General features: G+C 32.8%; 1 protein-coding gene across 8 annotated transcripts in view; it reads left to right on the top strand.

Moving 5' to 3' along the window:
• Positions 1-12,456, top strand: part of MRPL1 (mitochondrial ribosomal protein L1) — a 76,086-nt gene that overhangs the window by 25,842 nt on the left and 37,788 nt on the right. For all 8 annotated transcript variants that reach the window (XM_032457314.1, XM_032457305.1, XM_032457323.1 and 5 more), the window contains 2 exons: positions 203-274; positions 3,529-3,640. In XM_032457314.1, the coding sequence (XP_032313205.1) occupies positions 203-274; positions 3,529-3,640 (184 nt within the window). The remainder of the gene's footprint in view (positions 1-202; positions 275-3,528; positions 3,641-12,456) is intronic.

Genomic DNA, 12,456 nt, shown 5'->3' with positions numbered 1-12,456 from the left:
AAGAAACACCTTAGTCACTTATAAACTAAACTTGTTCTGGTTGTAATATCTCTGATGCATCTGGTTGAAAATTGATGCATTTTTTATTTAAAAGTAAAAAACATGGTTTTTACTTTGAACTGTCGTGTTATTTGTGACAAAATGCTTGAAAGCAGACAGAATTTGTTTAAGGATTGATGTTCAAAATATTGTATTTTGGTAGAATGCATCAGAGATTAAAATAGCAGAAGAAAATGGAGCTGCGTTTGCAGGAGGAACTAATCTGATTCAGAAGGTACAGTGTTGTTTTTGTGTTCATTAGTTACAGAAATTGTTCCGTTATCTTTGTCATCCATTGATTTATTACATGTGGGACATAACCACTGTGCTCATATCTTTTGATAAATGGTTAGGTAGAGCTTTACAAAACGGGAAAATTTTCCTACTCTTTTGAGTCTCAAAATCAAGCTAAGAAAAAACTATCCAGACAGTCTGACGTTAAGTATGCTTGATTTATACTGTGATTTTTTTTCCCCCTTGCTTCCTATATGTTTCCTAGAGTTTTGTGGGTAGGCTGGAAAGGGAAATATGACTCTGTGGTTTTGAATGTGAGATTTAAGATGAAATCCAAAAGGTAGCACATGTGGATATCTTTATTCATAGTTTGAAGATCAAATACTAATTTTGATTTCTGGGAGTGAAAAGTGTGATTTGCTTTAGTCACAAAGGATAGTATCTGACCTCTATAATATGTTTTTTTTGGTTATTCTTAACTTTATCACCCGCACCCCCAGCCCCATTGGTTCAAGTGGTGTAGGCTCAGCATGGAGGCAAAAAATGATCATATACCCTGTCTTGAGAAAAAGGAGAGAATTTGTGGAGCCTGTTTGCAACAAAGACAGCGCTTTTTTTTTTTTTAAGAGGTGGGAAGAAGAGGCACATCTGTTGAACTTTGAGAGTTATTCTGAAAATACAAAAGATTTTCCTTAACATTCTAATCTTTTCTTCTAAATTTAATCATTTAGACTCTGTAATACTTTTCTTTTTTGTTTTTAGAACAGGAGAAAGTGACTTGAAAATTTATCTTTTGTCCCATATTCAGATTTCGATTTGGGGGAAGTTTTAACTGGACCCTTCTTTTGGGATGCACATCAGTGCTTGTAGTTTGTTTTTTTCTATCCAAGTAGTAGTCTAAATTTGGTGTGAATTCTGGATTTTTAAGGAGAATCTCCAGAATTATTTTTGGGAGCAGAACTAATGGAAAATATGAAGAGATTATGCTTTCATACAGATTCTAGGTGAAAGTCACAGGGTGGTACCCAATACTTTCTGGCGTATCATACATTTTAATTTAATAAGATTATTAAAATTCTTTAAATTATTAAAAAAATAAACAAAATCACAGATTCTTTGGAATTTGAGAGTGGAGCTTGATCTTTGAAATCAGAGAACTAGCCATTCTTATTAAACTTGTATGCTGCTTTCCATCTGTTTTTTCCCGCAAGCCTAAGAGTATCATGTAGAACTGTCATAGCAACAGTAGAGTTTGAATAGATACCTCCACTCCTTAAATGCTCAGTAAGAAGTTACTTCTCAAGAAAGAAATGGTAAAGGAGCAGAAAGTGTTCTGCAGCATTAAATCCATTAAACAAAAACATATTTGAGAAAGTAACCCAAATAAGGAAACCAAGTATATTTTGAATTATTTGGTAAGTAAAATATTACAGGAACAGAATTTCTCTTTAGATGCCCAAATGTTAATCTATTATTAGAGGGAAAAATACCACCTTTATAAGGCATCAAAACCAGTATATTCTTGCAGATTATCCCCTGGTATCTTAAAATTCATCCATTTTGTGTTTAAAAGGTATTCAGGTTGTGAAGTAAATTCAGTACAGTTTTGTAAATAGTATCATGGCTGCAATTTTTTAAAACATATTTCTGTATTTTTAATTAGTTTAAATACTTAGTTTTTAGATTTTACTTAGTGCTTATAGTAGGTAAACGTAGGATGAATTTACTGAACTTTTAGCCATTTCTTAGATAAGACTTTTATTTACTAAATTCATTTTGCTTTGATTACAATACTTGTGAAATATCAGAAGTATGCTTGGTTCTGAGGGATTTTAAAATAGTTTCATTTTTACTTGTCTCTCTAAAGCATGATTTCCATCTATGTAGTTTTGTATTCTGTGATAATAGTCTTAAGGCTAACTATAGCATAACTTTCAAACATAATTTTTAATTTAGTTCAAAGGAACATGTTTTAGAATCAGCATTGGAAGATCTTAGAGTAGAAATTTCATGTACAGTTCTTTGTCATTTCAGAATTGCCTCTGCTTTCGTATTTTTAGTGATGAGAGCCCTGGTTCTGAAACCATACTGCCTGTATTTGAATTCTGGGTCTGCCTCTTAAAAGTGCACAGACTGACTCATCTTCCCCAAGTCCTCAATTTCCTCATCTGGCACATGTGATCAATATTAGTACTGTTCCCTCCTTTGGTTATTGTGAAGACTTGATGAACTAAACTATGTAACGTATTTAGCAGAATCCTTGGCATGTGTTTAGTGCTTGTTTAATGTAAGTTATTGTTCAAGGGAGTGCAGTATGTTATTTAGGGAGTAAAGAACTTGTAAAAAGAGAGAATAGTAACAGGAAAATAAAATTCCACAATCACTGCTTAATTTTGCCAGAGTTCAAGTTTTTAGCGTTCATTGTGTAACCCCAAACCAAGACTCTGGATGACATATTGTGGTAAGATTTTATGCAAAAAGAGTCCTTGCTAAATATTTGTTGCTAGGTGATATTGTTCTAAAAAGTTGCTTCATTTTATAATGAACTAAATTTTTAAATGGAGTGTACTGTAGTAGTACAATAATTATTTGGGGTGCCTGAATTAATTTAAAATGTCTTTTAAGAATTGAAGTTATTCTCTTTGCTTTTAAAATGAAATTAGAGTATGGGTAATAAAATATAAGTAAGCTTGTCTTTGACCATCCCACTCTTACTTAATTTTTAGTTATTAGAGGCAAAGAGAATTTTAGTTTCAGTTCTTTGTGAAAATAATTATAGATTCAGTTCTCTTGATGATCTATATTTAGGAAGGCGGTGTATTTGCTAGTGGTTTGACAGCTAGTGTTATTAATTTTATGTGTGATCCATTGCAAAATTTTCAGTGTGTTTCTTCAGTCTTAATGGACATACGAATTCAACTTTGTGGGATTGTATGAGCCATATATATATCAGTGCTATGTTTTAGCTTGTAGCACTTTTGCCTAACATAACCTTATGGAAGAATTAAACTTAATAAATGCTTTTTTTTAAATGAATGTGGCTATATTTAAAGGAAAACGTCAGAAAATGTTTTGCTGCTTCTGATGGTTTTCATAATTGGCAGATGCGTTCATATGAACCATGTGTGTGAAGAAAAAATTGTGCTTAATATCTATTTTCTAAATTATAAGGGAAATTACTATATTATACTTTATTTTCAGAAGGATGAAGATTTTTATATAATCTAAGATTATCTTTTTTCCCCCGATTTTCAGATTTTAGATGACGAAATTCAACCAGACTTTTATGTAGCTGTTCCAGAAATAATGCCTGAGCTTAATCCATTAAAGAAGAAACTGAAAAAAAGATTTCCTAAGTTTACTCGAAGTAAGGGAGAATTTTCTTTACAATTTCAGTATGCTATCAACAACTTTCTAATATGTATGTTTAGTTAGAAAACAAATCTGCTAATATCTGTGTAGAATAAATAATACGTCCTGGTATTTGAGTTTTATATTATCTAAGAACATGTGGGTTTGATTCTTTTTCCTTTGGCATTAATGTTGGTGATTTAATATAATTTGAAATCCTATTTTATAATACCAATTCTTTAAATTTAGGCCATAGTCTACTTTTAAATTACTGGGACATAGTACTCACTAGGTATGTTATCATCATACTATTCCGTACCTCTTTATCAATATAGTACGTATGCTCATTTATGTCAGCAGTCAGCATATATACATGAGTGCTTACAGTGTGTGGCTCTGTAGTTATTTCCCTTAAGCAGCTTTCCCTTCTGGGTATTTCCCCCCTTATGAAACCTAGTAAGAGAATTAAGTTTGCTCCATAAATAGCCTTGTTATAAAGTATGAAGTGTTATATGATAAATTTACAGGGCACTGTAGATGTTCAATAGAGGAGGGGTTTACATGGTGGGGAAATCAGAGAAGGCATCCTGAAGGAGGTAACATTTAAACTGTACCATGAATAATTTGATGAGTGGATTAAGGGGAGTATAATTTTAAGTAGAAAGAATCTGTTAATCATATACACTGAAGTAAAGTCAGAAATTATAGGCCCCATTCCAGAAATATCAGTTAGTTCTCTTTGGCTCTAGTGAATGGTACTTCTATGTTGAAATGAGAGAATATGTTAGGTAGATTGATACCATATTGAGCAAGATCTTGGAAAAAGGTCCTAAAGATCTTGTACTTTTATTCTATATTCAGCAAGAATCTCTTAGAAATTTTTAAGGTGGGAAATTCTTTAGAGCTTTGATCTAGCAAAAGTTTGTAAGATGTATTGGCATGAATCAAAACTAGAGATCAGGAGACCAGTTCAGGTACAATCGCCAGAGACTAATAAAGATAATGTTTAAACTAAAGTCTTCGTAATGAGACTGAAGTGAAGAGGACAGTTGTCAAAAATAATAGGACTTTGCACTAAGTAGTTAGGAGTGGACAGGTTGAGAGGGAGAAAGGGAAGTATCAAATGATGCTGAGATTAAGCCTAGGCATTTCCTAATAAACTGATACCATTTATGGAAGCAGGGAGTAGATTTGGGAGGAAAAGTAAGTCCATTTGGAGACACAGTTTCTTTTAGATGGAGCTGGATATCTGCTGTAGATAGATGTTATTTCAAATAAAGTTTTATAGTGTAAATAGAGCAAATATTTTAACACTGTTTTAGTAGATTAGTCTTCAAATTTTAACTCTAGTTAAACTAAAAAACATCCTGCTAAAATTCATACATGATAGCCACTAACGCTCATCTGAATTATAGATCATGTTCTATACTGTAAACAAATTCAAATGTACCCTCCAATTCTTTTGCGGTACTAGAGTTTTGTTTATTTTTAGTAGTCTGCATTGAATAACACATCCTTATGGGATATTGGACCGAGGTTTGGCACTTTTTATTAGGCACTTGCATTATAGTAGTATTTGTTTTCATGGAATCAGACTTACATTCTTTCCCAAGTAAGACCTGAAATTGAACATTATTTAAAAAAATTAAACCAGAATTGCAATTAAATTTGAAAATAATTCTCATAATTTTTTTGTAATTAAAGTCAAGCTCAACAAAACCAAAAAATACTAAATATAGTCAATTAAAACTGAAACTGAATACTGAATATATCTGTTTTTAGCTAGTGCCTTGCTTTGCATGGTGAACTGGTTTTTCACAGAAACTAATTTTGTCACCTTTGTTACTTTATCCATTCTTTGTAACTCTCTTGGCCTCAATTTTCTTTAGTGTTGAGATGTTTTTATCACCGTTTTTACTGCAAAATTTGGGATTATTATTTTTAGTCTGAAAGGTTTTCAAATAACTTACTTCTTTGTTTCAGATAAGAAAAATTTCCCTTTAAAATGTTTATTTTTATTAGTGGGCTTTATTTCTACTTTCATAATGAATCATAGCATCTGTATTCCATGGTCAAGTTACCTAGGTATGTTTCCTCCTCCATTTGCTTAACAAAGCGTCTTGGAAAAACAGACAGGCCTTCCTCCTCTATAACTTTTTCTTTTCACCCCAACATGATCTGTTCAACAGCACTGGCAAAAAACATTTGTGTTCTTTAAACATGAAGACAAAGGATTAACCTGTCAAAAATGTTAAAACAGAACACACCAGATATGTGTTAGAACAAATGAAACTTGTATTACGCATTTTCAGAGCTTATTCAGATTCTTGTTTAGGAACATTTGATTCCCCTTATAGCCGACAAGAGACGTAAGGGTAAAATAGAAATTACGTTTTGAGCAAATGGATGGAATTAAAAAACAAACAAGCCCTTGCAGCTGAGCTCATTAGTTTCCCATTTTGTCTTACATTTTGTTTTTCTAATGGGAGTGGGTGTAACCATCTTGGCTGGATTGAATGTGCATATTTTGCAGCATGTTTAGTTTTATTTGTTTTAATTACTTACGTAACTATAGGCAAGTTCTCTATTTTTCAAATGCACATTTGGCTTGTTTTCTTAGTATTTCTTTTTTATCTCATTAAAAAAGGACATTTGAAACTTGCTTTTAACAATTTCTTGGAAAAAACTGGGCTTTATTTTGCTTTGTCAACTAGCTTTTTTCCCCCCAAAATAAATGCCCTCTGAATTCTTTCATCTCTAATATGTATTTTGATTTTTTTTATTTTCTTTATTCCCAATCTTATTATTTAGCACTTACTAAACAAAAAATGCTGATATGAAAAATATCTTGGCTTAATGGAATCAATTTTCTATTAGGCATATTAACCCATAGTAGGTACTACGGCATGTGTGGAAATAATTGAATTTCTTTTAACCATACCAAGTTATTGGCAGGTAGGCAGGAAAGGGACATGATTAGAAAATTAGACCCACTGATGTGCATTCCTCTGAACACACAAGCTCTTGGAACTGGACATCAGTGTTCCAGTTGGAGTCTTGTCAGTAGGATATTCCAGCAGACTTGTCCAAAGAGTATTCACACCTATTGAGTAGGCCGCTGTTTTCTTTAAGGAAGTTGGTGTTGTATCATATTTGAGAGTAATGAATATACAATTACTGAAATCTAATGTGAATGATTTTTAATTAATGGATCGACATGCTGAACTTCAGAGTATTGCTTGCATTATTGAAACAATTAGAATTCTTTGGTTATATAAAGAAAAAATGAATGCTAAAACATAGGGAATTTTTGCAGGGTAACTAATTTGAGGTTTCCCTCAATTCTCCCCACCCGCCCCTCCATCCATTAGTTTAAAAACTATTTCTGTGTGAAAGGCTCCAGTGATGATTAGGTATGATTATAACTATTATAGATGAGTTATTGGTGTATTACAGCTGGTTCTCTTACTCCCCTTCATTTCCTTTACTCCAGCCATAGTGGCTTCCTTGCCCTTCCCCATAAGCACTAAGTGTTCTTCCTTCTCAGGTCTTTGGAATCATTGCACTGTCTGTAGTGCTCTTTGCTTATTTGCCCGACTCACGTTCTCATTCATATATTACCTAAACAGAGCCTGCTGTGACCATCCTGTATAAAATACTAACCTCTACTTCCCATTCACTGGATTTCTTACTATGGTGTTTTTATATTCTTTTTAGGGCTTATCACTTCTGGCATCTTACATTTTTTATTTGTGGATTTGTGTTCAATTCCTCCTGTTAGAGTAAATGCATTTTTGGTTTTGTGTACTAATATATTCTCATGACCAAGAATACTATCTGATACAACTACCTCAACAAATATTTGTATCATGAATGCACATTTACTGCAGCATTCAGTTGACAGAAGATATGGATTACATACTGAAACTAAAGAATGGATTATCTACAATTTATAGATTTTTTTGGATTAGAATAATTCTACTTATAGTTATGTGCCAACCCTTGAGTGTGATGGCTATGAACAAGACAAAGTCCTTAATGTCTTGGAGTTAATGGTTTCATTTTCTACACTAGACAAACTGGTTTACTGAGCATTGAATTTTAATTTAATTAACTCAGATTTCTCTAGTTAAAGAAATAAACCAAACCAAAACACATAACCTTGGCTCTCTCTTGCTTCCTGAGATGGCCCACACTCTGTGGAGTGGGTATCTACTTTTACTTTAACCACCCCTACACCTTGTGGCCAATCTCACTTTCCTAGATCACCCTGTGCTGTGGGGCTGCCTCTCTCCCTCTCTTTCTTTTGCTTCTTGAGAAGGCCCCCATTCTTATCTATGGAGTGTGTATGTCCCTGAATAAATCTACTTTTACTCAAAGAAAAAAAAAAAACCAAACCACAAAACGTTCATTTGATTCAGCTATCGTTTATAGCTATGATCTTAGTTCTTTCCATTGTTTCATACCAGGGTTTTCAAGCAGGTCGTCTTTAGTGGTTAGATCTCTCCATTTCCTTACCAAGTGTTACTCTTCCTTACATCCTTCTCCCATACTTCAGCCAAAAAATGTTGCTTTTGGTAATAATCACTGATCTTTCTTTTGTCACACTTAAAGACCTATTTCTAGTTTTCTCTGTTTCTTAAAACTTTCTTTTACACTGTGCAATCTTAACTCACCTTTTGTCTTCCCTGGCTTCTTACATCCTTCTTGCTTTATGCCTGCCGTGTGCCAGGTAAAGAAGAAAAGAGAAGGTACATCAGGATGAAATACCTCATTATATAGTTTAGTAAAGGTTATGTTCATTACAAAAATTGAATAGAGAGAATTAAGGGAAGAGAAAGGAAAAAGAGTAGAAAAGTAGAAAAATGTGAAAGCACAGAGAAAAGAGAAAATAGAGAAAGAGGAGAGCAATTACATAGCAATAAGGGATAGCAAAGCCCTCAAGAGAGTGGTGAAGATTTAACACTGCACTATGTTGAAAAGCAGAATAGAACAGTGGCTAACAAAGGCCACTTTCTATCTTGACTTTATAACTTAATTATGACCTTGAACAAATTTTTGAACATTTTTGTGCCTCTTTCTATTCAACCACAAACTGGGTTTCATGGTAACATCTTCTCATAGTGTTTTTGTTATAATGTATGCAAGAGCTTGGTTCTGGCTGGGTACATAACAAGTACGAGCCTCTAATACTGAGTCCCTACAATTCCTAAAGTAGCTATTTGTTCTCCGTAATTTTTTCTTTTTTTCCATTATTTTTATAATTACTTTAGAATTTACTCTTTTTCACATGTTCATATATAATTTCTACCATTGTAACTCATTTATTGAGTAAGCAGATAATTATTGAGTGCCTAGTATGTGCCAGGCAGTATACTTATTACTGAGGATTAAAAGATAAAAAGATAATTTCCATCTTTAAGGAGATGCAAATTGAGAGATGAGAGATGAAAACAGACTGCTCTAAAATATAGAAAGTATGCTAGTGGAAGATGTGCAGAGTGCATAGGGGAATGTGGGATACTTTGTAGAATCAGATTATATACAGAAGGTAGCAGTTAAGTTGAGAGTTTAAGCATGAGTAGGCATTTTCTTTCCTGACATGCATGGGGAGAACATTCCAGGTGGAGGAAATGACCTATACTAATGTAGAAAAGTATGAAATGGCAAGTAGTCTTCAGGAAATTGTAAGTAGCTTTCTATTTTTTGGTATATAAAGTGTTATCAGATAGGCTAGTGGAGTTAAGAGTAATAGGCTGGGGCCAGATCATGGAGGGCTTTGCGTGCCATACCATGGAGATTAGACTTTTGTCCTCCATGTAGATAGGAGCTACTGAAAAGTATTGCTCAGAAGAATGATACAAGATTTGCTTATTAGAATGACTTTAAGGAGTGATGTAAGTGTGACACTGAGCAGTGACAATGAAGACAGAAGAAGAAGTCTGTTGTGGGATATTGAGGAGGTAGAATTAGCAGGAGTTATTGATTAGATGTGGAAGGTAAGGAAGAGGGAGGAATCTAGAATGATTCCCTAATTTCTGTCTTGAGTAGCCCAGTGAATATTGTTTAAAGATAGATACACAGGAGATGAAGCACATTTGGATATGACAGTAATATCACAGTGAGATGAGGTGGGGGGGATGGAGTTAGGCACAAATCTATTGTTTTCTGGAAGTAAGTATTAAGATGAAGTAGGTTGTAATAAATAAATGTGCACATTGTAATCTCTAGAACGAGTAAAAACGTACACAAAAAGAGATAGAGCTTAAAACTAAATAGAGGAATAAAACTGATATACTAAAATTTTTCGTTTAAAACAAAAGAAGGCAGTATAGAAGAACAGAGGAACAAATGAGATGACACAAACAGAAAACACATAACAAAATAAAGACCTAAATCCAGCCACATCATTAGTTGGCTTAATAGGAAATTGAATAAACACTTCAACCAAAAGGCAGAGATTCTAAGATGATGAAAAAACAATCCAATTATATGCTGTCAACAGGAGACACACTTGATATTCAAACATACAAATAGGCTGAAAATAAAATGAAGAGTAAAGATATACGTTGAGAACAATAAGCATTAGAGAATTGGGTTGGCTATTTTAATACCAGACAAAATAGATTTTAAGACAAGAAATTTACTAGAGAAAAAGGTGGATATTCTATCTTACTAAAAGGACATGCTTATCTAAAAAAAGAGCCACAAAATAAGTGAAGCAAAAACTGACAGAATTGAAAGGAGAAACAGACTAATCATGAAGTCCAGTTGGAGATTTTAATATTCTTCTCTTAATCACTGACAGAACATGTATGTAGATAATCAATAAGGATATAAAAGACTTGAACAGTACTGTCAGTCAGCTTGGCTTTACTGCTAGCTGTAGAACATGTCACTTAACAATAGAAAGTGTTCGGTGCACACTTTTGAAGTATGCATGGAGCATTCAGGTTAGATCGTTTGCTAGGCTATAACACAGGTCTTAATGAATTTAAAAGGATTGAAATCATACAGAGTATGTTTCCTAATCATAACAGTTAAGTCAGAAATCAGTAACCAAAATAAATATGAGAAATCTTCAAATACATTAAAGTTAAACAGTCCATTTCTTAGTAATCCATAGATCAAAGAGGAAATTACAAGAGAAATTAGAGAATGTTTTGAATTGAACGCCAATGAAACACATGTCAAAACTAGTGGGGTGTAGCTAAAGCAGTACTTATATGAAAATTTATAGCTTTAAAGGCTAAATTAGAATAGAAAAATTTAAGATCGTTGTTCTAAACTTTTACCTCTTAAGAACCTAGAAAAAAGGAAGCAAATCAAACCCAAAGTAAGTAGAAGGAAGAAAATAATAAATATCAGAATGGAAGTAAATGAAATAGAAAAAGGAAAAGAACAGAGAAAAGTAATGAAAGGAAAACTAGTTTATTGAAAAAATCAATAAAATTGATAAAACTTTAAATGGACTGATTTAAAAAAAAAGGACATAGATTATCAAGATCAGGAATGAAAGAGGACATCAGTACATATCCTATAGACATTAAAAGATAATAAGGTAATATTGTGAACAACTTTTGCCAATGAATATGACAGTTTATATGAAATGGACAAATATCTTGAAAGACAAAAATTACTTAAAGTGTCTAGAATAAATTGAAAATCTCAATAGATCTGTATCAAGTAAAGAAATTGAATTAGTCATTTACAGCTTCCTACAATGAAAAGCTCAGGCTCATGTGATTTCTTACTGGTGAATTCTATCCAACATTTAAGGCAGATATAATAGGAATCCTTCACAACTTCTTTAGAGAATAGTGGGGAAGGAACATTTACCAGCTCATTAATGAGCTTGACATTACCCTGATATTAAAGCTAGACAGCGGCAACACAAGAAAGCTACAGACCAATATTCATGAGAATAGAAGCAAAAATCTTTAATAAAATATTAGCAGATTGAATAGCAGTATGTATGTGTGCATGTATAAGTGTATGTATGTAAATTTTAGTACACATTAAGGAGATTTAGTCCAAGAATACAAAGTTGATTTAACATCTGAACATCAGTTAGTATATCATGTTAATAGAGTAAAGAGTAAACACCTTAAGATCATCTCAGTAGATGCAGAGAAAGCATTTCAGAAAACACCTATCCATGATGAGAACTTTCAGAATACTAGGACTTGAAGTGAACTTCCTCAGCTTAACAAAGTGCTTTTATGAAAAATCAACAGCTAGTATTCTTAATGATGAGATCATTAAGACTGAATGCTTTTCTACTTAAGGCAAAGATCTCTGCCCTCACTATTTATATTCAGTATTGTAGCAGGTCAGAGAAATAAAGGGCATAGATATGGGAAAGGAAGAAATAAAAACTTTTTTTATTCTTAGAAGATATGATCCTGAGATATTCTAGTGAGTGAATTCTCATAAATGAATTACAGGATACAAGATCAGGATACAAGTTCAACATACAAAATCAGCTGAATTTCTATGTACTAGCAATAGATAAATCAAAATGAAATTTATAAAACACTTCCATTCACAAGAGCATAAAAACAAGTAAAATACTTATGAATAAATACAGCGAAAGATGTGTAAGGCTTTTTAGAGAGAACTACTTAATGTTGCTGAAAGTTTAAGGAATACCTAAGCAAATAAAGGATATACCATGGCTGTGGATTTGAAGTACAATATTGTTAAGATGGAATTCTTTCCACAGTTTTCTGTAGATTTAATGTAATCCCAATGAAACTCCCAGAAGCCTTACAATTTTTTTTTAATTTAGAAATGGACAAGCTTATTCTAATATTTAAATGGTGAGATAAA

This window comes from Camelus ferus, chromosome 2 (genome assembly GCF_009834535.1).
Source record: "Camelus ferus isolate YT-003-E chromosome 2, BCGSAC_Cfer_1.0, whole genome shotgun sequence".
Taxonomy (NCBI): domain Eukaryota; kingdom Metazoa; phylum Chordata; class Mammalia; order Artiodactyla; family Camelidae; genus Camelus; species Camelus ferus.
Note: the sequence above shows the minus strand (reverse complement) of the source record. Positions and strands in the feature narration are given on the sequence as shown.